Source organism: Tachypleus tridentatus, chromosome 10 (assembly GCF_004210375.1).
Source record: "Tachypleus tridentatus isolate NWPU-2018 chromosome 10, ASM421037v1, whole genome shotgun sequence".
Taxonomy (NCBI): domain Eukaryota; kingdom Metazoa; phylum Arthropoda; class Merostomata; order Xiphosura; family Limulidae; genus Tachypleus; species Tachypleus tridentatus.
This window is the reverse complement of record NC_134834.1, coordinates 64225873-64251825: the sequence shown is the minus strand read 5'-3', so window position 1 is coordinate 64251825 and position 25953 is coordinate 64225873. Positions and strand designations below refer to the sequence as shown.

Here is a 25953-nt window from a genome sequence, read left to right as displayed (position 1 = left end):
ATATTTTAAGTTGACACAAAAAATCAGATAGTTGAAGGCGATGCAATAAAGCTCCTAACAAAATTATACTGAAGATATTATTTTTGCAATCAACAGCTTAAACTGTTCTTAAAATAAAGCTAACGAAAATAATGAGATACATAAAACTTTAGAAACAGATATATCGTCTGGTAGAATATGCAGTTTATTTACCACTACCCATTTGTTGAATGGCAATCACTAGTTCATCGTTTCTATGTATATACTAACTCTCAGTTCTCACTATGCGCCCCTAGAACAGTCACATATTTTTCGTAGTAAGTTTTGACGTCACGTTTAACATGTAGGAGGGATAGCTTAGCTCGTCCAGAGTGTGATAGAAAGAATATCCATTTCATCAGCTTTAAAGGGCACGTTCTTGTTATCGACTTAATAATTTTAACAGTCTGTTGTGCCCTCTAGTGACGCAATAGTATATCACAAAATGCTGTCAATTTGTGCAATATTTTGATAAACAGTTTTTTTTTTCTTCAAGCAAGTTTTCATAACACTTGTAACCCAAACTCATCTAACTTGGTAAAATAATAAGAATATAAGAAGGACAATGTTATGGAAGCATATATATCTACAGTTGAATATATTGTGATAAGTGTAATTTTCATTTTAATAACATTTTCAGTGTTTGTTTAAAATAACCTGTAACGCTTGCTTAAGTTAAAGCTAAAATACTGAGATAAAAGAAACACAGTTATGGAAATATTAAACCATCATCAAGGTTACGGTCGCGTTTGTTTGTTTGTTTGTTTTCTTTCTTTCTTTCTCTGAGCTTGTGTTGGAATCTTGATATTTTTGTTTGGTCGTAGACAGAGGACCAAATTCCCAACGTCAGTCGAAATAGGCATGGCCAGGAGTTAGGGTGCTCGACCATCAATCTCTGGGTCGCGGGTTTGAATCCCCGCCAAACCAAACGTGCTCACCCTTTCCGCTGTGGGTACGTTATAATGTCACGATCAATCCCACTGATTGTTGGTAAAAGAGTAGCCCAAGAGTTGGCTGTGGGTGGATGACTAGCTGCCTTCCCTCTAGTCTTACTCTGCTAAATTAGAGACGGCTCGCGCAGATAGCTTTCGTGTAGCTTTGCGCGAGTTTAAAAAACAAACAAACCGTTGAAACATGAGACTAAAAACGTGTTTTTAGAGAAGTCACTAGACAGTTTCGAATGTTTTAATCACTCTTACGGAGGAATAGGTCTGAACTAATCCTCACTCCCCGTGGTCGCGCACAGCCGATCCAGAAAAGTCTTACTTTCCTTGTTGCTTTCCACTACCCCCTCCTTCTTTCTTGGTCATATTTCTTTGCCAGTGTTTTGTTAAAACTGCTTTGTAAACTGTGACTAACTTTTTGAAACTAGTTTTTTGTTGTTGTTTTCGCTTAGGTTTGGGAAATAATAACTGTTTATTGGAACTATTTTTAACGAAACTATACTCTACTAAAATCAAATCACTGAAATGTGACATTTATTTACACACAGTTAAGTAGTTTTTATTGAGACATTAACGGTCTGTATTTAAAACCACTCTGTTATGACGTCACATTGTTAGCTTCTACTAAAATTAATAAGAAAAAGAAGTTATTGTTCAAGTCTCTTACACAGTTTTTAAATATACACATTTTTCGGGTAACTATGGGATTGTTTGAAATAGCCTTTGGCGTCACCGCAGAATCACGTAAACCCTAATTTTGAAACCCTGTGCATTGAATTATTTTGGGGATAATTATTGATGCTTTGAAAATATTGCTTTGAAGCATATGAATATATTGTAATTAATAACATAGCCATCTTTTCGAAGATTGTGTTCCTAGTTAATAGGATGCAAGCAACTCTTAAAACATGAACAGTTGTACACTGTTACAGTGTTTATTTAGCCTCGTGTATTTGGTCATACGAGAAACAGGAGTTTTTGATAACTTGTTTTAAACGGCACAAAAGACGTAACATTTGTAATAGTTAATTTAGAGGAAGTGTTAGATATGTGTGAACTTTATAGTAGGTTTCAAGTTTTAAAGATATAATTATTGAAATTAAATTGTAACTTTATCTCTAACTTCAAATATTACTCAAAAGTACTTAAAGTCTGAATATTTTCAGTTTTATACTTTCAAGGATGAAGTTCTAACGTGTGTTAACAGAGAATTGCTTTGATTATATGTTCAGGTTTGGATAGTTTAAATGTCTTTTGATATATTTTATAATTGTAGAAAAAAATCATCTAATCGATTAGCAGTTGTTTAAGGGCCACATTCTACTTGAGAAATGTTTCCATTGGAATTTCCGTTGAGCAGAAACGTTATTCGATTAAGTCAGTTAGTAACAGTAGTTATTGTTTTATGTTTAACTATTATTCCATACTGAAACATCTTACTACATGATACATAGTAGTGTTTAAACAGTATTATTAAACAACTAACATTTTCTTGCTATCAGTACGGAAAGTATCTCTGACTACTTTTTAGGCGTATCCTGTTTACATGACTTTAAACTACACAACTTTTGTCCTGTTTGAACTCATTTTTCTCATTTTCAAACTAAAGTCCATGGAGGGAGTGGAGGGAGTGTCGTACACCTTGAAAATGCAACTTCCGTAATATACGCACTGTTTTTGAGCATCGATCTGAAATGCACAAGTGCTCGGCTTGATGAAAGTTTCCGAAGTCTCCTCACGACTCAAGTTGGACCTTGGAGATCTGAGTTTGTGTGTTTACACAAGGAAGAAGACGATAGAGATGGGTAAACTTTATAACACGGAGCTTGGCCGGAGAGTCCCACTACACGCTTTGACAGATAGTGGATAAGCCTTCTAACAGTGCCTGCACGTGGGAAGGTATGTCAAAAGAAAAGAAGCAAGGCACCTCGTAGACTGAATTATTTACCGCGGTGTCTGGATCATCGATTTCTAACCTCGAAGCTCTGCTTCTATTACCAGTGTGTAGCAGTAGCCCACTACCGTGAAGATCACTCATGAAAAATGCATTCTACCAGTATATGGTTTGAGCATTTTACGTTTTGTGTTTGTCGTAGAATCGAGACATGATCTAGTCCAACCAAGGAAACATTCTTTTACACCGCAGTGTCGTAAAAACAATGAGGTTAACTCTTTGGTTGCAAAATATTTGGGAGAAAGTGTTTGCCCTTATATTCTTCCAGAAAATTTCTTCATGCTCGATATATAGGCCCTTTTTCAAATCAATGTTATAAACTCTTTTTATGTTGAAAGACAGAGAGCGGTGGATTACACTTTCATGAATGATGACTCCGTATCTCAAGATATTTTTGAATTAAAATGTCGCGCTAGTGGTCGTCGTAAATGAAGTTTGTTTGTTCGTGTTTTCCTTATAGCAAAGCCACATCGTGCTATCTGCTGAGTCCACTGATGGGAATCGAACCCCTAATTTCAGCGTTTTAAACCTATAGACTTACCGCTGTACCAGCGGAGGACCTACATAAACTAACTAAATTAATGGATGCCTTGTAATAAATTCCGTTCTTATCTGCAAAACTATAATGCTTTATCAATAAATTCTCTTGTAATCTTTGTTTGATGTGCATATTCGTTGCCACCACAAAATTTTGCGTGAAATTTGTCAACCTTAACAAATAAAGATCCGGATTCAAAGTATTTTTATTTAATTAAAATAAATTTGTTATTTTGTTATATTGAAATTCTTGGTATGTTAAGCCTAGTAGAGCTATATTTTTAGAACTGTAATGCAGTTTAAGTTAAAACCTACCGAGAAATAATAATTTATTTCCCCAATTTTCAATGTACAAGTTTCTTATTTGAATATAGAAACACCACTTGCCTTTACTTGTATTTATGGATGTGTGTGTACATATGAATTAAATTATTTCCGATTTTTTATCAGCATTGCAAAAGAGTGGCAAAACCTAAGTCATGGTAACGCGTCAATGTTACATGCATGTTTATCTAATTAAATTTTAATAAGTAGTATGCTCACTTAAAAGATTATTAATACTAATATAACGAATTTTTTATTAACACGGGTTTACCTTCGATATTTGGAATTGTTCAAACAACTTTTATCAGGAAATAAGCATTAATACTTCATTTTTAATAAAGTTATGACGGTGAAATGTACCCCCTTTTCCTGGTTCATCAGTGAGTATATATTCAACACAATTTAATGAAATAGTTTCTTATAATGTGGTTTTAAAATGTTCTTGGTATTTCTTTTAATTTCTTCAAATCCATGAAAGGCCGATTAAAGTGTCTTCAAATGTTTTCACAGTAAAAACGCAGAGAAAACACGCCATATTAAGACATTTTATAATTTAATCAGTTGTAGCTGCAATAAATAAGATATCCAATAAAGTCAGACAGAAAACAAATTTATTCAGAACGTATTTGAAGTTATTGCTCTATATTTGTGTTATTAGTGACGTGAAATGTGTATGTATTGAAGTAAGAAAAAACAATTTTATTTCATATATATTATATAATACTTCAGCAAAATTTATCAAACTATCACGTGTATATTAAAATCGTGGCCCAGCATGGCCAGGTGGTTAAGGCACTCGACTCATAATCCGAAGGTTGCGGGTTCGAATCTCCTTCACATCAAACATGCTCACCATTTCAGTCGTGGGAGCGTTATAATGTTACGGTCAATCCTACTATTCGTTGGTAAAAGTGTAGTCCAAGAGTTGGCGGTGGGTGGTGATGACTAGCTGCCTTAGGGACGGCTAGCACAGATAGCCCTCGAGTAGCTTTGCGCGAAATTCAAAAACAAACCAACAAAATTCAAATCACTTTCAAAAGAGGGCGTTTAGTGTTTAGCTTCAACGTGGAGGTAAGTATATGTAATTGTCGCCTAGAATTCGCCATGCATAGATGAAAACAATACAGAATCTAATAAGAAATACGTAATAATTATGAAAGTTAAAGTATAGTAGCATAAACAGTCTGATATCTAACAACTATTTAAAATAAGATGTGATAACTTCAAGGTGTAACTGAAATAGAAACACGAGTTATTGTTTCCTGAGCTTGTCGTTAAAGGATGTTTTATAACGGATCATATAAAGTGGACAGAATCGTGATGCAATGAGATTTTAATTGAAAGTTTCAAGAAAAAGTACGACGTCTATGTGAGTTTTTGAAAATTAATAAATTATGAGTAAAATATTCAGGCTTAACATTAACAATAAAATCGCGTATCGTATTTAAAAATGTGTGCGTATAATCGTATTTTTAACAAAAATATCGGAAAATTATTTTCGTTCCAATTTTACTACGTAATTTTGGGTTTATGATTCCATTCATATGAAACACTCACTACAGGCTCGCCTTCTCTTTTTCATTAAATAAGTGTTATAGAGTGAAGACACTTGTTTAGAGGTCGCGACTAATTAACATTCACGTCATATATATCATTGGTCGAAACCAGCAGGGAAATATTGCTGTGATCGGGACCGAAGTGTTCTCTTACGTTGTGATTGGTCAACGGAGCATAGGCTTAACACTCGATTGTTTGAAATTGTCGAAAGTTGACGTTCGAAGACACAGGTTACTGAGTCAGTCTTACGTAGTCCAATAAAGAATGCATAGTTAGTAGCATTATCTGAACACAGTGTTTAGTTTATTTTTTGTTACTTTTGCTAGGGGATCAAGACAAGAAAACATTCCTTTGATATGTTCTAAGTATGATATGATCGCTCATGGTGAAGGATCCGGTTTGAGGCAGCAAAAATCATAACATACTTTGATCTTTCTCTCTCTTTTGTTTTTTTTTAAACCGGTGGAAAGTTCTAACGATGGTGTTATACACAAGTCTTATAAGTAATAAGGTAATGTTATATGTATTTAATTATCACATAGACGCCTTTTTTTGAAGTTTGATTACTTCTGAAATGACACAAATAGCCCATCACCCGTATGTAGACCGTGTTTTTAGCAAACATCAGCTAAGTAGTGTTTTTTGTTTACAAGTGTCGTTTCAGAACATAATTGTCATTTTTCGTTTGGGTGACCTGGTTTGGTTCGATCATGTTTTGTTTTAATGATTTCAGGTTCTTCAACCATCCACTCGCTATGTGTAACTTGGTTTCCAACCAGTGTTATCCAAAACTTGAATAATTCTGTAGCCTTAAAGTGTATAAAACAACAATACTTATATCGCTGAGAAAAGAAAAGAATCTTCGCATTATAATTTTATTAAGAAAAGAACTCAAGCAAAGAGCTAAATTAATTGAAAATTACGAGTTTTAATAGTTTCGACAAATGAATTTTTGTGTGTCCAGAGATTTAAAAGTTTAGTTTCGTATTATAGTGTTAAAGAGAAAAGACAATTTTATGTCTAAATTAGAAGTGCACTAGTTTTTTACACCTCATCATAATCTTTGTATAATATTATCACTCTTCCATGTTAATTCAATTCCTTTATAATACTGGAAATTCAGGCAGATAGAAACTAAAGTACCAGTTAATAGGTGTTGCAAAGCATTCATTAATAAATTAAAGGTATCAAAACGGTAACCAGATAAAAATACCACTATTGCTGTATTTAGTGATGTTATTGACTGTGCCCTATCAAATGTGTTTATGTAAATAATTTATAGGTTATAAGACAGGCCTACAAAACAATTGAATTTGGCATGTTATAGTACATGGCTTGACCAGTATTTATGCGATTCATATAAAAGAACTTGCATTTATATCTTTCTTGTATATTCATAGCCAGCGAGGAGATTGTTAGTTATCACGTTCCTTCTGCGCATGCGTATGTAGATGTTTATTCATACTCTTTTCGACATGGGAGGAACCATTCTTCTTCCTCCGGATTGTCTCGTTTCTGTTTCGTACAGAAGCACTGAATCATATACACGTGTACAATCACAAAGCAACACGTATGTTATTCATATTCTTTTTGTTTCAATCGACATTTAGAAGTGTTGAAGGATGTTGTTTTTATTTACTGTGTGATAAGCCAGGCTGAGCTTAGTGGTTAGTTTGTTGGGCTACTAATTGAAAAATGCAAAACTCGTATCAGTTTTCAGCTGTGGAGCTCTACAACTGACATTCAGTCCTGTTAATCAGTTAAGAGTAAACGTGTAGGTGGCCGGTGCTGCTGATTGATTACCCTTTCTCTGGACATCATTTCAAATTAGGGATGGGTACGCATGAAAACCTTGGGGTCTCTGACCTGATTATTTACTCCAGGTGGCGCATAAGGTTGAAAATATCCTCGACTCAGTGCAAACAGGCTAGCTGTTATATTCAGTTTTCAATAAAGTATTATATATTCTACAATAATTAAAAAACACAGGTCTTCTAGTCATTTGTTTGTTAAAAATATTCTTTTATATACCATTTTATACATGTTGCGGTTTCGTACCCAAGTTAAGTTTTGTTAACTTACTTATACTATTCATGTTTTTTGGTATTAAGGGTTTGGTTATTCGGGTTATGAATTATTTCTTGTTTTTATTAGTAATCTTTAAATCTGCGATCCAAACATCGAATGATCCCACGATGGTGGACCAGTTTAACATATAACTTTTTAAGATAATTCTTTTTCATGTATTAATAACATAGGTAGTCAGGAGATTGGGAAAATGAACGTGTAATATATTTTGTTATAGCTTGTCCCGAATAAGCAAAGATAAATTCGATAATTTCTGCAGAAACATGTAACTTTTTGAAATATAATAATCTTAGACCAACTCATAGTTGGGAATTATTTATTAGCACTTAGATATTAATAACGTATTTTATAACCTAAGTTTCGATTGTTAATCTGCTGCTATCTTCAGGAAGGTCGCGAGAACTATTCTTTCTTTTACTGGTCGGGACTTGATCCTTGGTCTTCTAGATGGAAGTCAGGTGCATTATCCACTTAGCTGTGGTAACTGATTAGGAGAAAAACTAGTTAGTACTTAGTATATAATTATAATGAATAAAAAATACTAAATAGCTAGACAGAATGATCATATAAGAAATTAATCGTGACAACGACTGATTTTCTATCGCCACAACATTGACGTAACTGCTCATGTGCTACTGTTAAAAATCAGTTAAACATAATGTTCGTTTGTATACAGCGTAAACATTGTTATCAAAGTTCTGTATCTTTTGGCGTGGCTGTCATATCATTTTTAGAAATAAGTTACAAGACGTACGGTTACTATTTTTATTACCTGTTTTTTTATGACTATGTCTGTAATCAACAGATTCATAATGGATCACGGCACACGTTAACATTATTATATTTTTAAATTTTATTACTTGAAGAAGTTCTATAATGTTTTAATCAATTAAATTTCTTAATTTGAGTAAAATTACGGTCTAATGCTGTAAAAATATTAAGCTATTTATACACGTTCAGCTAAAGCGGCCCGGCATGGCCAGGTGGTTAAGGTACACGACTCATAATCTGAGGGTCGCGGGTTCGAATCCCTATCACACCAAATGTGCTCGCCTTTATAATCCCATTATTCGTTAGTAAAAGAGTAGCCCAAGTCTAGTCTTACACTACTAAATTAGGGACGGCTAACGCAGATAGCCCTCGTGTAGCTTTGCGTGAAATTCAAAATAACCAATTAACACTCCCATCTTTATGAAGTAATACATACAAAAAGTGTCAAATATTGGTCTTTCTCCATTTTGTGTATATGTTGTACTGAAGACTGTAGGCTAGTTGAATAATATAAATTATGTTAACGCACTTTTGCCATGTCTCAACACCAAAAATGTATCTTTTAACATATCTAAACCATCTTTTAAACTTTTTGGTGGGTTATTTTCATCCACATGTTCACACACATTCTTTAGTTTAATTTAGTGGAAATACAGTTACTGATTAGATTAGATGGTTTTGCAAAATTATCTTTTTTTTGTAATTAGCACTTCTGTCTGTTTGGTGTGAAGACCTTGGCCGATTGCTACTTCTACGTCACCAGAAGACAAGGGAAGGGGACGGATTACCTAAACTAACCCCTGGAATGCATCAGTCTTTGCAGAAGACCCTACCTCCGGTTCAAGGGTAGGTATCTGTGTGTGTTTTTGTGTAACTTCTAAACTTCCACAGATTATTTTTGCAGACATAATGTCGAAACTTTGAATTACATCAAGCTTTAATATTTAAAAATTCTTCCATTTATTACCGTATATTGACAAAATAACGTTCAAATTTGACATGACAACACGAAAAATTTAGTTTTTACTGAAATTAACCATTATTCGTAGCACTTTATTTCAATTTCCCCCTGTGTATTATCATCTTTGTAGATAATATGGGAGACAAAAACGGTTAGAAGATTCGTGTAGTATGTGTTTTAAATCAAATTTCTCATCTGCTAGAGCAGTGGTTCCCAACCGTTTTTATGCTCCGCACCCTTAAAAATTTTTAATATGTTCTTGCACCCCTCACAGTAAATATTTATTTAAGAATAAAGGTGAAGGTGGCCAAAACAAATGTTATCTCGCCCCCCCTGGAACGCTATCTCACACCCCAAGGGGTGCGAGCACCCCTGGTTGGGAACCACTGTGCTAGAGTAATAAAGAAAAAAACGTCAACTAGTGGCCCCAAGTTATTTTGTATTGAAAAATATTGAAGTTTTGTAGCAAGGTTGGTATTATCGGAAGGGAATCGAGGCAAAATTGTATTGGTATATACAGGGTCTCTACAGTAGAGGTGTTTGTTGTTATGACTGTTACACTTATTATATTTCAACTTGCATGTCTTTCGATTACGACCTCTTACAGCCTGTATTTACCTCAATCCTCGAATCACATTTAATTATTTGAAGAAAAGGGCTGATACTTTATTCGATGGCATACTTAAGAAAATCTGAACATAGTTAGGGGGTTATTTCCAATATGGTTACAGCTTGTTTACAACATCTTGGATTCTGTATTAAACATAAGATCCGTACAAACCCCCAGAGCAGGTGAAATTGTTTACCATTTTGATCGGTATAAAATATTTAAACCTTTTCGCAACACTTGTTTATACGTTTCTCGAACAGATTCTTTGCTGGATAGCGCATCCTTAAAAATAGTTCTGTATGAATGAGCCACAAAAGTAGGCTTAGCTCACTATATTTGTTGATGTTGCACGTATTAATGGTCTTATGGTATTAATCACTACAGAAATATGTGTTTATTTTCTTTATCTTTTAGTTTAAATCACAATGAGGAAAATTTGTATTAGAATTTTTAAAAAAGACCATTTCATTTAAGAAAAAGGAAAATTTAAAGAAGTACTGAACTTGCATTCTGTAAGGTGTCTACTTTTTGATAAAGCCACAAAATGGAATATTGAGGAAATAAGGAATTCTCACTAGATATTGGCTGTTTATTAGCATTTTTAATGGTTAATTCCAAGTTAGAAAAACAAAAGAAAATTCCTACGTAATAAATGGAGTCCGTTACGAATTCTTTCATGTTAACTGTGTGTGTGTGTTAAACTGTTGCAAATTTGGCTGATAGGTATTCTAAAACACTCTCTCCTAAATTTCAAGATGTGACTGTCCCAAAAGTTTTGTGTGGTGTTGAAAATAACATCCTTTATAAATCAACACCCTCAACCTGACAAACTTGTTTACAAAAGTTAGCTCGGGTCAGGCCACAGTGTTTCCTTCTTGCATGTAGTTGATTAACCATGCACTAGATAGGAAATCATTCGTAAACGTGGGCTTAAAAGATTCTTGTAACCTATTTTACAGTGGTGTTGTCACTTATAGTTGGCGTGTCATAAAGCCTCCACTTTTTCTAGAGTGTTCCAGAAACAAAAACGCTTGCAGAGTTCCACAGTTCAGTTTTGTTGCTATATAAAGTAATTACATCAAATTTTTTTCTAACTACCATGGAAACGTAAAAATATGTATTTTGATAAACTGAGTTTACTTTAACAGTTTAAAAAGTAACTAATTTTCAGTTGTTGTTTTTTTTATGTATGTGTAGATATGAATAACTAATGTCGTGGGACTAACCACATGAACAATATGTCGGTAATTAGCAAATCACACGTATGAAAAGAAGTATATGTCGTTTTGCCTTTCATTCGATCATAAGATATTTGTCATGAATGTGTAATAACTTTTAATTAAGACTGTTTGTGTTTTACTAACTTTTATAAAATATACTTTCTTTGTTGAATACCTGTTACATTTATATAGCACTGGTAGAGCTTTCATGAAACATGTGTTTAGTGTAAACATCCGACTTATTTCTTGTTTTCTAACATTAGATAATAATGTGGGATTTTATTTACCTTGTTTATTTTAATAACAGTTATACAAATGCCCCCTTCCCAGTTGCACAGCGGTATGTTTGCGGACTTACAACGCTAGAAACAGTGTTTCGATACCCGTGGTGGGCAGAGCACAGGAAGCCTGTTGTATAGCTTTGATCTTAATTCCAAACAAAGACAGAAACGTCAAAAATTTTAATTAAAATGGCATCTTGGAAAGTGTATGCCTTTACTTTCATTAAACTAATGAAATATAAAATTAAATTTGATTTGAGATTCAGCATCATTCTATGTCATAGAATACTAAGAGTCCTGAAGAAGTTAAAAAAAAAAGGTTGTATTTATTTGAGCGATACTCATCGAAAGAGAAATCGTGTGAATTTGGCTATTACCACATTCCAAAATGTGATTTTTTAACATAATAATTTGTTATAACATGAAGTCTCTGGCATACCTTTTAATATTAAATAATAAACGAGTGTAAGATGGAGAATATATTCTTTCAATATATAATTGCTGACGTGTCGAGCTGCTGGTTGTCATTTGAATGTTTTCTAAAGCATTTATTAAATATTTGGCTATAACTACCCAAGAATGTATCTTTCTGATTGATTTTTGAGATCTTTTGAAAAAGGCACATAGTTGATCGCACAAATGATCTTAAATCAGAATTGTCTGTGATCCTGGTCATGGATTTTTATTTAGAAAAATAAAACAAAAAAACAAAGAACATTTTAGATAGAATATGTTAGAGTAACATTTTCAGGAGGTAGTTCGTTTAAGCGACTGTACTTACAATACAGGTACAGAGATGAATTGCCTAAAAAAGATTTCTTTAATACACCTCGAAGGTACTGGATTTTTAAAAACTGGGAGACAAGACGAAGTAATCTACAAGCCCAGGATATAAGGGAATTGCCCGTGAGAATAGTTCAACGACGAGGAAGTTTGCGGGCTTGACCCCATTAGTACAAACTATAGCTCTAATTCGGCTTGTGAATATAGCCCCATCTATTGCGAAGCAAACTTGTTAATTATGCCGGTAATTAGACTACAGTGGTTGAAGTAAGTATTAAGTTAAAGGGCAACTGGTCGTAATTTTGTTTCAAGGGTATTTTAGGCAATGTAGGTAACGTTTTGGCTTTAATGGACGTTCCAGTTTTTTTTTACTGAAGCTTTCTTGATGCTCAAAATTTGTTTCTTAAACATTTAAAAACATTACATGTATTTAAAATACTTAGATAGCTAAGAAATAGAGAAGGTTGTTAGTATTTTTTTATGAGGGTAAACATTGTGATGGAAATGCGCTCTAGAATACACAAAAACAGAATTGTGAAACCCCAGATATTAACTTTTAAAATACGCTTATTTGAAGAACAAAAAATTCTTTACAGCCTAGTGAAACGAATGAGGTAATTCTCTGCCAAAATGCAAAAATAAAATTACCCTTCACCGTTTGTGAACCTGACGATGACCGAAGAAGGTCGAAACGTTGTTCGCTCTTCTATGTAAAATATTTTCTCAACCCAAACGAGCCGTTTTTGCATATAAATTTTCCAAAAGACGTTATGACGTCATAGCTTTAGGTGGAACTCTTGACAGACAGAAACACAGATGACTGATTCCTAAATACTACTTGGTGTCCTGATACTTAACACGTGTGTGTGTGTGTTTTCTTATAGCAAAGTTACATCGAACTATCTGCTGAATCCACCTAGCATGTTGAACCCATGATTTTAGCGTTTTAAATCCGTAGACTTAATAAATACGTGCCATTGTCGGCCTGGCATGGCCAAGCGCGTAAGGCGTGCGACTCGTAATCCGAGGGTCGCGGGTTCGCGCCCGAGTCGCCCTAAACATGCTCGCCCTTTCGGCCGTGGGGGCGTTATAATGTGACGGTCAATCCCACTATTCGTTGGTAAAAGAGTAGCCCAAGAGTTGGCGGTGGGTGGTGATGACTAGCTGCCTTCCCTCTAGTCTTACACTGCTAAATTAGGGACGGCTAGCACAGATAGCCCTCGAGTAGCTTTGTGCGAAATTCCAAAACAAACAAACAACGTGCCATTGTTTATAACGCATGCACCCATGGAACTTAGAATGTTATTGCTTATCAATTTTGCGAGTTACTGTAAAATGAAATACACAAAAATTGTAGGTTTCTGTGAAACTAGACACAAGCATAGACGTAGAAAAACTCATAGAAATGTGCATATGAATTATTTATATAAGCGATCACTCATTATTAAGACTGTATACTAATTAGATTAATATGGCCTTCATGCGTAACACGCTTATTTCAGTATTTACAATCAGGTGTTTATGCGGCAAGTGCAATTTCGTTGTAAAAGTTTAAAAAGTTCTGTGTTCTGTGTTAAGTTTGTACAATATGGTTACTTCTTGTAATGTAACTACAATGCTAATATCAGGGGTTCAATTCACGGTGGACTCAACAGATAGCCTGATGTGGCTTTGCTATAAGAAAAACACACACACTTCTTGTAACAAGTGAAAGAAGTATTTTAACAAGTTTTAGACCTCTCACAACGGAGTACATTTTATTTTGTATGGTTAAATTACTTGAACCTTACAAAATCGTCACTACTTACATATTTTTGTTGCCATAAAAAATCAGGACAGTAACCCCAACTTAAGGCGACCCAAGCGTAGCTCTGAGACATAACTTACCCATTCCCACTTTTCGCGATGAATCATTTCAATTTAGAGGCTTAGCTAACCAATAAAGAAGAGCTCACGAGCACGTGGCAGGTAAACTAGACGACATACAAATTACCATAATGTAAATTAAACGTTTGTGTGGCATATTTGTAACTTAGTGGTTTGCTGGTTTAATTCTATTGGATAGCAGTACCTACTGGAGGGTTCTAACGATTTGACAAACTATGAGATGCTGATAATTCTCTCAAATGTTGTACAGTGTATTTAGGTTGTTAAATAGATGAACTTTTACTTCTTGGAAGGATGCCATAATTTTCTGTTACAGCATGCAGTGTCGTTTCAGAGATGTATTGGACTGAGTTCAAGTGAACAAAGATAGCAGATTGTGTGTTTCTAGTTAATGTAGAAGTGTTCAAAATGTGAGCAGTTAACACATGCCACTACAGTGCGAATTACATCTAAATCTGCTAGAAATCTTCCAGGCGAACAAAACTTTATTAGACTTTACATGAACATTCTATAATAGTCGATTCCTGTGCAACTGTATATTCTTGGTTACTGTTAATGAAAGATTGTAACGATGCTAGCACGCTCTGTTTTTGTACTTAAAGAAATCAGCGAGCCAAAGTCCAAGTAAGAGCTGTCACGGATCATCATTCCACTTTAAAAGATGAGCACTTTGACGTCATGAATTGAGCTTTGTAGTTGAGGTCACTCACCCTCTATCTCGAGCGATTCCAGAGATCGTGAGTTCACTGCCTCGAAGAAAGCCGTGACCAGTGGCCGCCGATAGCCATCACTACCGGAACTTAAGTCTAGTCGGTGGGTGACCTTCTTAGAGGGCCCTGAAGCTCGTGTTATTCCCACCCACCAGTCTCCGCGCACTGAGCAACTTATGTCCAGTAATTCGTTAATCAATCTCGCTGTCGTGTACGCGTTTGTTTCTCTGATCGGGTATTTCGTGATCTCCGGCATGAACAAGAGAATTATGCCTGCAAGTCAGAAATAAAATATTTCCCTTGTTTATCCATAGACGTGTTTATTTTTAATAAAGCATCGTCGTTTGCAAAGTCGACTAACAACATCGAACAGATTGCACCATGGTTGTAACACATTCCGTAAAACACGATCATGCTTGTAGAGTGTGGGAAAGTTTTAGCGTCGGGCTTCTTACAGTTCACCCAGCTTGGTGATCAATACGTTGGTTATTTAGTGTACGAAGCATCGAATAATAAGAGAACATGACCAGGTGGGAGACGCCGTAGAACGCTGCGCTTCAATACTGACGTTCAGGCCAGCAGTTTAAATCAGTACCATTGTTTTGTGCTCTGAAAATCAAGCAGGTTGAATGTCGTTCATGTTTTACAAATGCACATGAATTCGCCCATACACAGTATAAATACATATCGTGTATGTGTGTAATTGATCAAAAGCTTCCAAGACCTCGAATTGAGAAACTGCTTTTTAAAGTTACTGTCGTGACAAAATTCCTCTGATATAATATCCGTAATAATAAAGCATAGCAAATAAGTATTTAATCTTCCAACGAAACAAGAAGGAATCCTCAATTGCCGCGGCATTTGAAATTGTGTTAGCCAGGATTAAAGTGAATTAATCAATCAGAACTTTTCTCCTTTTTATTAGCTATATTCTTGTGCGCCAGCAATACCAAAGAGTGGGGCGCGCGTATATCTGATTATTTTTTTTTTAATTATTCGTCAGAATATCTACTAGCCTACCCTCAAATCGATTAGATTAAATTAATCTATGAGACCTTGGGCGTGATCTGATACATCAATCTAAAAGGGTTTGACCTCCTGAGTCTAACACTGTAATTAAATCGGTCAAGAGATGAAAGAGCTATGAGCTAAAAGTTTGTACTTTAAAACAACGGAGCTGTTCAATGAGCCGCTATGCCGCGGCTAAAAATGTTCAAAAATGTTAAAATACACGCCTTAATAAAGACGTTTTTTGTTATTATTTCTAATGTATCGGGTAGAAGACCTTCGTCGGGTAAAATAAACCATGTTACGTAGCTTAGACAAAGTCGTCGAAGGTTTTTGTTACAGATGCAAATTTAACAGTTTTGAATATTTTTTCATTATTTTCCCATATCTTGCGGTTTTTTGTACTATTTACTTAATCTTTCAAAATTTACATTTAAGTGAGAAGTGAAAGTACCTTCGTTTGAAGTGTATAGTAATTCAGTTAAAGACTTTTTAATGCGTTCTGTGCAGGAGAGAAGAAAAAAAGTAAAAGACCAACCTGGATAAATTAATGACAGTTTTCATAATGTGTTAAGCCATGCAATAATATTATGACAAGATATATTACACTGTTTTGAATAACTTCCAGTAAACCTGTAGTAGAAATTAGAGGGGCCCGGCATGGCCAAGCGTGTTAAGGCGTGCGACTCGTAATCTGAGGGTCGCGGGTTCGCATCCCCATCGCGTCAAACATGCTCGCCCTTTCAGCCGTGGGGCGTTCTAATGTAACGGTTAATCCCGCTATTCGTTGGTAAAAGAGTAGCCCAAGAGTTGGCGGTAGGTGGTGATGACTGTTTGCCTTCCCTCTAGTCTTACACTGCTAAATTAGGAACGGCTAGCACAGATAGCCCTCGAGTAGCTTTGTGCGAATTTCAAAAACAAACAAACAAAACAAACAAACAAACAGAAATTAGAGGAGTTAATTTAAAAAACATAGATTGGTTCGTTAGATGAAATAATTATTTTTATTGAAGCAACACATATTTGTTTCCACAGAAGTGTAAAAATGTTTGTGATTTAACTTTCTTGTGAAATTGACATTTTGCCATGGAATGCATAACTTGAAAATGTTATTGATAGATTTACCAAAGCTTGTATAAAAACGTTTTCACCTTACACATAATAGTATCCAATTCTCTGTACTAATACCTATTATCACAGCCATATAATATAGTGGGTGTGCCTTAGTTATGAAAGCACCTTCTGCGCCTATATTACTGTATTATAAACCATTACGTTCGTTACAGGCGAGTTCACGTTCTGAAAATAAGTTACTATGCGTGTATTTGGACGTGTTTGTGTGTTTGTGAATATGTGGTACCGTAATATTCAAAAACTTTATGTACTTAACATTTTACAAGATGGTTATGCTGCTAAGATACATGCACTTGTAAAATTTGGGTAACACTTGATAAAATTTCAAATTTTACATAACTGAAATCGTTTTTTGTAATGCTGATATTAAAACTGGTCACATTGTAGAGATTCATTTATAGTCTAATAGTGATTTTCATTTTGTCTTAGAACACAATTTTTTCAGGTGTTGTCTTTAACGACTTTTTTATAATTAATTAAAATTCAAACAATAAACAAGTGTAACTATTACTATTAATCACATTTTGTCTCGCATTAAAAACGAAGCATCGGAATCTTAATAAAAGTATTTTCTTTTAACCGTGAACTAGAGGTCTAATTTGGTAATTCGACAATTCTTTCGAATGGCAGCAGAATTAATATAAATAAAATCAAATAAATAACATATTATTAATTCTTCTTTATAAATCAGGTTTCTTACTGACTTAAATAAATTTGATAATAATTAAAACTCACTTGCTTAATCTGATTCGCACCATTTAAGGCATTCATTAAAAATGATGATTTAAATAGCACCTGTATAGCTGCCCTGCCTGTCCTACTACCGTTGGCCTATTTAGACTTGGTAGTGAGAGAAAGATCTCGACGGAACTATATATTACACACATGTGGTTGATGTTTAACACCTTTTCCTTTGCTTTTAGTCATGGTTTCTCAGAACGGATGACCTTCTTCGACCTGGCGGGCATCAACCCATTCACACAAAATTATTAACAGAATAATTTTAATAAAACCGAGTTATTGTATAAATATGATCTAACACTATAGTTCTTCTAAACTACCCATCTTTAATTTCATTAAAAGTACTCAACGTACCACAGTATGATAGTATATTTATTACACACAAACAACTGTACGAAACGCATTTTATATGACGAAAAGGGAGACTTAAACAATTCTGTTATTTCATTTGGAACAAAAATAATTTCCATTCTTTTACGTATCACGCCAAATGGCAACAAAGCCTAACTTATGTAATGTATGAGTACTGGTATTTCAGTACTAAACAAAGAAAACGTTGGGTTGTCTTGTGACAGCTGGTCAAATAGGTTGCTGTTTATTATTTCACCAGCTGTTTGTGTTTTTTTGAACACCTGAGTAAAATATCTTTGGATGCCTGTATATTATTGGGATATATGTTTGGATATATATGTTAAAACTACGACAGATTATTTAGTTTCTTACTTATTGAATGATATACAGTTTCTGAAACATTTTAAGTTAGGAGTTACTACGTCATAACAGTGAATTAACAACCATATAATTTCCGTTTGAATTGTTATTCCTTGTAAAATTTTGTCGTTTGAAATTTTTTGTAACCAAATAGACGTAGTTGTATAAAACGGTTTGAAGAAATCAAAACTGAAAAGGGCTTTAATGACACCCTAGCATTAACCCAAATTTCGTGTTACCAAAGCTTTAATGTTTCGCAAGAAAAACTTGGGTTTTCAAGATTCCTGTCACTAGAATTAACGTATTGTGTTTTGGTATCAAGTGCTGTGGCGTCTTATTTGGGTACCCGCTGTTTTATACACACATAAAATTCATAACAATCTAATAAACGAGTGTTTATTGAGTTTTTTGCCTCCATACATATATCAAAAATAGTTCAGTTTAAAACATTTAGAATGTTCTATTGTAAAAGTACATCTTGAGATTTAATGTTTTAAATATAATAGGCTCATTTACAAATCTAGTATACTGCAAATAGCTAGGTTTAAATACTGAATGGCTATATTAATAAAAATCACCCAGAACAAGTGTCAAAGTTTCTATTGTAGAACAAGTGAAATTAGTAAAGCTTAAACTGTTTGTGTCAAAAATGTTTTTAATAAACTGTTATAGTTTATGTGCACAACAGAGAACAACGGTAAAAATACATAGAGGCCAACCTACCTGACGTTCTATTCATTTTTCAAGGATAAGCACAAATATTTAAATTGTATTTATTACACATAATGTTGTATTTTATGTAGAAATGTTTAAAAATATATAGTACGGCCCTCTATTGCACATTATTGGAAGTGTTGTTGTGACGTATTTTAGTGCCATCTGGTGTATTATATAAGCAACTTAATGTAGTACAGCAGTACTACATCTAACCGACTTATTATAAGTGGCAGAAAACTATATAATTGGAGAATGGCTCCTGCAGAATCTTTCTATTAAGTCTAAGCTACAGTTTGTTTGATATTGATATACTGAATTTTATTTTTAACATTAACTGTTTAAGGAATTAGGATTTAATTTTGTTGCCTTATAAAAGGATTGAAAAACTATGTAGTGAAGTATGATACGATTTACTATCAGCTAAAGCAATTAAAACCACAAATGCCAAACTGAATGTATCACTTATCATTGCAACATTTTATTTTTACATAATTTACCATTATGGTATGGTCTCTTTGCTGGAAAATGTTGTACATTAGGTCTATACAAACAGAGACCCAAAAAGTTATATAAAAATTAAGTTGCATTGTACTTCTGTAATTTCTCTATACTCTTCAATATTTCAGTGACTCAACTATGACAGCTATGGGATGGCAGCAAACACCACCTACTGGCCATGGTCCACCTCCTCCCCATGGTGCTCATGCCGCCCAGCAACAACTATCAGTGGTCACTACTGTTTGGGGGGTATCACCCAGTACACAGAGTGGTCCATTAGTTCACAACTCTTATAGTGGAACAAACACATCAGTGGCACATGGACCTTATTCTCAGAACACTCATGGCTACCCTGGAGGGATGCCTTCTAAACCATATCCTCCACAGGGTATGCCTCCTAGACAGACAACACCAACATACAATGGGTTAGTATGTAATAACAAACAAGTAACTGTCTTTAAAAGAGATTTTGTTTATTTCTTCAGTTTGGATAATCTTTATTGTAAGTTTAATAAAGTAACAACCAGTGTGATGCATCAGAAGATATTTAAAATATCTTGTATTTTTCTGTTATCTTGAAATTTTGTTATTCTGGGCTTAATTATGGAGATTAGTAGATTCCAACCTCATTGAGAATGGAACCTTTTATTCATGACTGAGAGAAAGACATTAGAAAAGTTAGATATGTTTCAGTAAAATACAAACTAAAGAATTAGATTATATGAGATGATTCCAAAAGTTAATGTGTTGAAGACTGCAGCAAAGATAAATCAGTTAGCATATTAATACTGTCATATTATAATGGTATATAGTCATAAGCTGAAAAATTGCAGAATTAGGATTTCTTATAAAGTATGTGTCTGTGAAATTGTACTTTTTAAATGACCTTGTATCATAGACCTGTGGCTGTAACTATTAGACATATTTTGATGTTATTTCAAAATAAATTTTAATCATACTTTAAAAAAGTACATTAAAATGGAAATTAAAGAATTTTTCAAATATAAATGTAGTTATGGGCATACACCAACATCCATGGGCACAGCAGTTGGAGCAAACATACCCACTGGTTGCCCAGGTTCTGCTGGAGACTACCAAGGGTCCTCTGCAGCACTCAGTGCTGCTGCTCTTGTAGCAAGAGCAGCAGCAGCTGCCACAGCAACAGCAACAGCCACTGCCAGTGTGGTAGCTTTCCAGGATCAACAACAACAACAAGAGACAGCAATGGGAAACCAGTATCATAACCATGTAAGTATTGATTTAGCTTTAATGATAGCAGTGAGAGTAGCATTTTTTTTTCATAGCTGTTTTATCTTCCAGTCTATTTAAATGTCATTAGTACAGAATCTATTAAAATAAAAAAACATAAAATATTTTCTTATGCAACAAGTTATTTGAAACTTGCAAATTTTTTTGTAGAAGGTGAGAGGATTTTCAAATCCTCACAGAACTTAAATAAAGTTTTTTCCTTGTAAAACTAATATTAATTTCTGTCAAATAAGTATTTCATCATTAAAAAAGGGGAGGAATTTAAATTTAAGAAAAACACTTCTGGTGTGGGTTCATCCTCTATCTTACTTCTTTGTTCAAGTTAGTGTAGCTGTAGTATATTCTGTATGTTTTCTCTCCCTTCATAGATGCAAGGCATGCAAAGCCAACAATATCAGCAAGGCTATGGCCCACCTGGCCCACAGAGAATACCCTCAGGACCAACCATGGGAAGTCACATGAACAGTCATATGAGCAATACAATGGGAGGGTCAATACCATCGATGGCTAATTCCATGTCCAGTCCCATGATCCCCATGAACTCTTCTGTTATGAGCACACCTAATAATATGAATCCTCAGATGGGTCTGAATGGGCCTATTGGAATGAACAAGGGTGGGATGCAAGGAGTACAAAATATGGGAGGGCATGGCCAGCCTATGTACCCAATGCCTCCTTCTGGAATGGGGCCCCAGACAAGGGCTCGCTCAACCCCATATCCAAATCCATCTCATTATATGGCTCAGAAACGACAAGTACAATACAACAATGCCATGACTCACCAGTACAACCCAGGTATGCAGCAGTATGGACCTGGCTCTCAACAGACATACAGTTCAGCCCAGGTGAGAGTGATAGCAATGATATTTTAAATGGATGACATTTGTTTCATGTAGCAAAACCTCAGTTGAATCACTTAATGGTACAATATTATTGTACACCATAAATAAAATCTTAGTGTATTTGTTACAAAATAGAAACAGTTTCTTGTAGATTTACATTGGTTGCTTATACATTTAGATTTTAATGTGTAGGATACTACTTAACATGGGCTCAGCAGATAGCCCAGTGTGGCTTTGCTCTAAGAAAATGCACACACACATACTACTTCACAGGATTGTGACAGTTGACAATTGTTGGAGCTTCTGCTTGTTTTTTTTCATACTTCCAAAAGTTATGTTGATAGGAAACAGACTTAATGGTGTAATATTTAAGTATTTTATAAAATATGCAATGTTTACATGCTGCAAAGTTGTAAATCTCTTTGAAATTTATTTTTCAACAAATGCAAATGCTGAATTTTTTTTCCATTAGCTGATATTCAAGAGAAGGCTAATCAGTATTGGTTTCAAAAGTGAAAATTAGATTCAATTGAAGATTTTAAATAACATAGTTTGATATAGCTAGTTTCATATCCATTATTACTTAACTCTAATTCAGAACTTTCTTAAATTTTTGGTGTTAGTTTTGCAACTTATTTTCTCTTTACTCATTGTTGCATATTGTGAGATCAAAGTTGAAACACTATTCATTATTAATGCAGATTTTGTTATATAATGTATATTTTATTACAACTGATCTTTCAGTTTCATGGTGGTCAGGGAGTACAATACCCTAAACAACCTCCCCAGTTTCCTCCATCCATACAACAACAGCCCTTACCGTCGAGTGGCTACCCTCCTCAGCAACAGATGCGACCCTCCATAAGACCTCAAGCATCTCCATATGCACCTCAACAGGAACAGTATTACCCACAGAATCACATGAATGGGGTTCCTCAACAGACTCAATATGAACAACAATATAATGGGAATCAGTACATGACACCTCAGAACTTTCAGGTGAAATAAAATCTGAAAAAAAAACACTTTAAGATTGTAAGGGAGAAAACCGGGTTTCAAAATGTACTTATATATCTGTGTGTATAAAGAAGCTTGAGTTGAATAAGTATTGTAGATGTTAAATATGATTAATAAACAGTGAGTTTAATAAGAATGACAAGTTTTGTAAGCAGTATATTTATACATGAAATTGTAATCTCAAGTCTGAATTAAAATGATGGAGGTGTGGCCTTAATATGTTTATAAGTAGTCTCTTTTGTACAGAGTTTTTGTTCAATATTGGTATACAGAGTTCATATCTTTAAATAATTTGGATGGATCATTACATAGACTTACTTAAAGAGATGCTTCATCACTTTTGGCTTCCTTATCATTTTGATATTTACATTATCTTTAATAAGAGTCTGGAATCACCTTGTGTCGAGATCTTAATCAGTTTTTCTATGTAATAGAAAAGTTTTAGAATTAAGGTAAACTTTAAAAGTTGATATATGTTTAACATTCATATTTATCACTAATATTATGAACCAAAGTATAGGAAAGCAGAATTATGTTATTGTCTACTTGTAGTTGTAAAACTCATTGTTGACAAAATTGTGAAAATGAAACATGTTCACAGTATTTAAAAATAACATAATTAAAATCAACATAGTTGTGATACAACAAAAGGTTGAAAAATGCTGAGCTTTCTTGCATTCAGTATTTGGTCATGGAAACAGAAAAACAAATCAATAGGAGAAGAAGCCAGTCTTGGCTCCAAACCCATTCCATGAATTTTATCAGAGAATTCTGTTGAACTGAAAATGTGATTCCTTAATGATTTTGTTCATGAGTTTTAAAAACTTCTAGGATATGCTATTTTTAAATACATTTTTTTTTTCAAATTCATGAGTTTCAAATATATTGGAAGATACCTTTGATGATTGTGATATCCATTCAAATTATACTTAGATCTTCATTAAGGCCAATGACAAATGTAGTCTTCAAAAATACAAGGTATAATGTAATTATCATTAAATTGAGGCCACAATTCTATCAAATTAATTCAAGTGCAAGTTTAGCAGTTTAATAAAATTAGGCTACAGCTTTATATTGAATTTTTTTTAACTGTTTAGTGTTCATTTTTATATTTTCTTCCTTTACTATGCAAATACTTCATTTTATTTTTATTAATGATTTTATTTTGGCACTTCATATTAAGTATTAGAAAAAACAAATAACTGTTTTGTATTTGGTTTTTAACACACAATTTTGATTTTTCAGAGAAATATGAGCTATCAACATTCACCAATTCCTGGTAATCCCACACCACCATTAACTCCAGCATCTAGTATGCCTCCCTACATATCACCAAATTCAGGTGATATAAAACCCTCATATCCTGACATGAAGCCACCAATGCCTCCAAGTAGGTATAACTTATGCTCTTACAAGTCATACTGTAGGTAAAGTGATACTCTTTGTGTGTCTGTCTGTTTTTATATGTAAAAACCACATGCTGCTACTAGTCACACATAAGTACGATGCTCAGTGTTGATTATTTGAAAATGTGTGCAGTCATTACTTTAAGTACTAAGGTTAAAGCCAACAAACTTAACAAATAGGTTGTCTTTGAGATATTATAGAAATAGGATATTTTTATTATTGAATATTTTATGAGGTATAACATTCTGCTAATTAAAAGTTATTATTTATGTGTTTTAAAACTGTCATCAGATCATCAAAGTAAATTAATCCTAAAAGCAAAAACATCAGTTACAGATTGTGATGTTCAAGTGTCATTAAGTAATGGACATAAACAATTGATTTTATCTTTTTGATGAACTGTATGTTAAGTTAACATCTGGAATATATTTCAACATGATTGTATGAAAGCAAGATGAATTTTTAAATCTTAACTTTGAATTAAAATTTATAAAACAAACAAATCTCAAAATATATTCACACCAATTATCATATGCAAAAGTTGATATTTGGGGATTTGAATTCTACTTTTTACCCTAGAAGATGATGAGTTGAGGTTAACATTTCCTGTCAGGGATGGGATCATCCTGCCTCCCTTCAGGCTAGAGCACAACCTAGCCGTTAGTAACCATTTCTTCCAACTGAAACCATCAGTCTACCAAACATTAATGTGGAGGTCTGACCTGGAGCTGCAGTTGAAGTGTTTTCATCATGAAGACCGACAAATGAACACCAACTGGCCAGCATCAGTGCAAGTGTCTGTGAATGCAACTCCAGTACCTATTGATAGGGGAGTAAACAAGACTTCTCATAAACCTTTGTATCTGAAGGAAGTGTGTCAGCCAGGCCGTAACACAATACAGATTACTGTGACAGCCTGTTGTTGTGTAAGTAGTAAATTTGCTCATTTGTATTTGTAAATTTTTATTGTTTCTTTTATTCAGAACAACATTCTATACATTATTATTTGCAAAACATATGATATACAAAGTTTAGCTTGATTGGCTATATTGTAAATTATGTAAGTGTTTTTGTAGTCTGAAGTGTTTTACAGCTTTAAATTGTAAGGACACCACTAAAGTGTGATGTGAAGTATGACTTTTATACATGGTGTTAACTACACCGGTACAAAATAATATCTTTGCTGCAAGTTTTTTGAGTTGTTAAAAATATTATGTTTTGCTTCCTCTCTCTTTTTTCAGTCTCATTTATTTTTGTTACACCTTGTCCATCGACCAACTGTGCGATCAGTACTCCAAGGACTTTTACGAAACAGGCTTCTTCCAGCGGAACATTGTATTTCCAAAATCAAAAGGAATTTTAACAGTGTAGCAGCTACAAACAGTGCAATGAATGGTGAAGATGGTGTAGAACAGACAGCAATGAAAGTTTCACTGAAGTGTCCTATTACATTTAAAAGGGTAGCGTTGCCTGCTAGAGGACAAGACTGCAAACACATACAGGTTGGAGCTCAAGTTAAAATATATTTTTGATTATTTCACTTCTTTGGAAAATATTGTCACATGTGCTATAAAAAATTATACTGAGCTATATCTTATTTTTTTATATATATATTTGATTTTTTTTACCATGATTTGCTTCTGTTCTTTATCTTTATATAAAGTATCTTAACATTGTTGATGTACAATGTTTACATGATTAGTGCTATGATAGTATATACAGAGGTTTCTCTTGTGATATCACAACTTGCAAAGGATTGTATTTTTGCTTTTTGGGTAAAATTTTGTATATATGCACACAACTGGGAGAAATGTTACTTTTTTGTTGAATACTTCAAAAGATAATTTTTGCTTGCAAATATATGGTTATTTTGGTGTACAAATGTTTATTATTATTATTATTTCCTGGAGAATTGAATTCTTCTTTGAAATCCTGGAAAAGCAATGAGAACATTCTACAGTGAA

General features: G+C 34.0%; 1 protein-coding gene across 6 annotated transcripts in view; it reads left to right on the top strand.

Annotated features, from left to right (window-relative positions):
* Window positions 1-25953, top strand: part of LOC143229454 (zinc finger MIZ domain-containing protein 1-like) — a 177362-nt gene that overhangs the window by 140528 nt on the left and 10881 nt on the right. For all 6 annotated transcript variants that reach the window (XM_076461791.1, XM_076461789.1, XM_076461788.1 and 3 more), the window contains 8 exons: window positions 8901-9039; window positions 19583-19879; window positions 20468-20702; window positions 21092-21568; window positions 22310-22564; window positions 23828-23972; window positions 24569-24915; window positions 25231-25491. In XM_076461791.1, coding sequence (XP_076317906.1) covers window positions 8901-9039; window positions 19583-19879; window positions 20468-20702; window positions 21092-21568; window positions 22310-22564; window positions 23828-23972; window positions 24569-24915; window positions 25231-25491 — 2156 coding nt within the window. The remainder of the gene's footprint in view (window positions 1-8900; window positions 9040-19582; window positions 19880-20467; window positions 20703-21091; window positions 21569-22309; window positions 22565-23827; window positions 23973-24568; window positions 24916-25230; window positions 25492-25953) is intronic.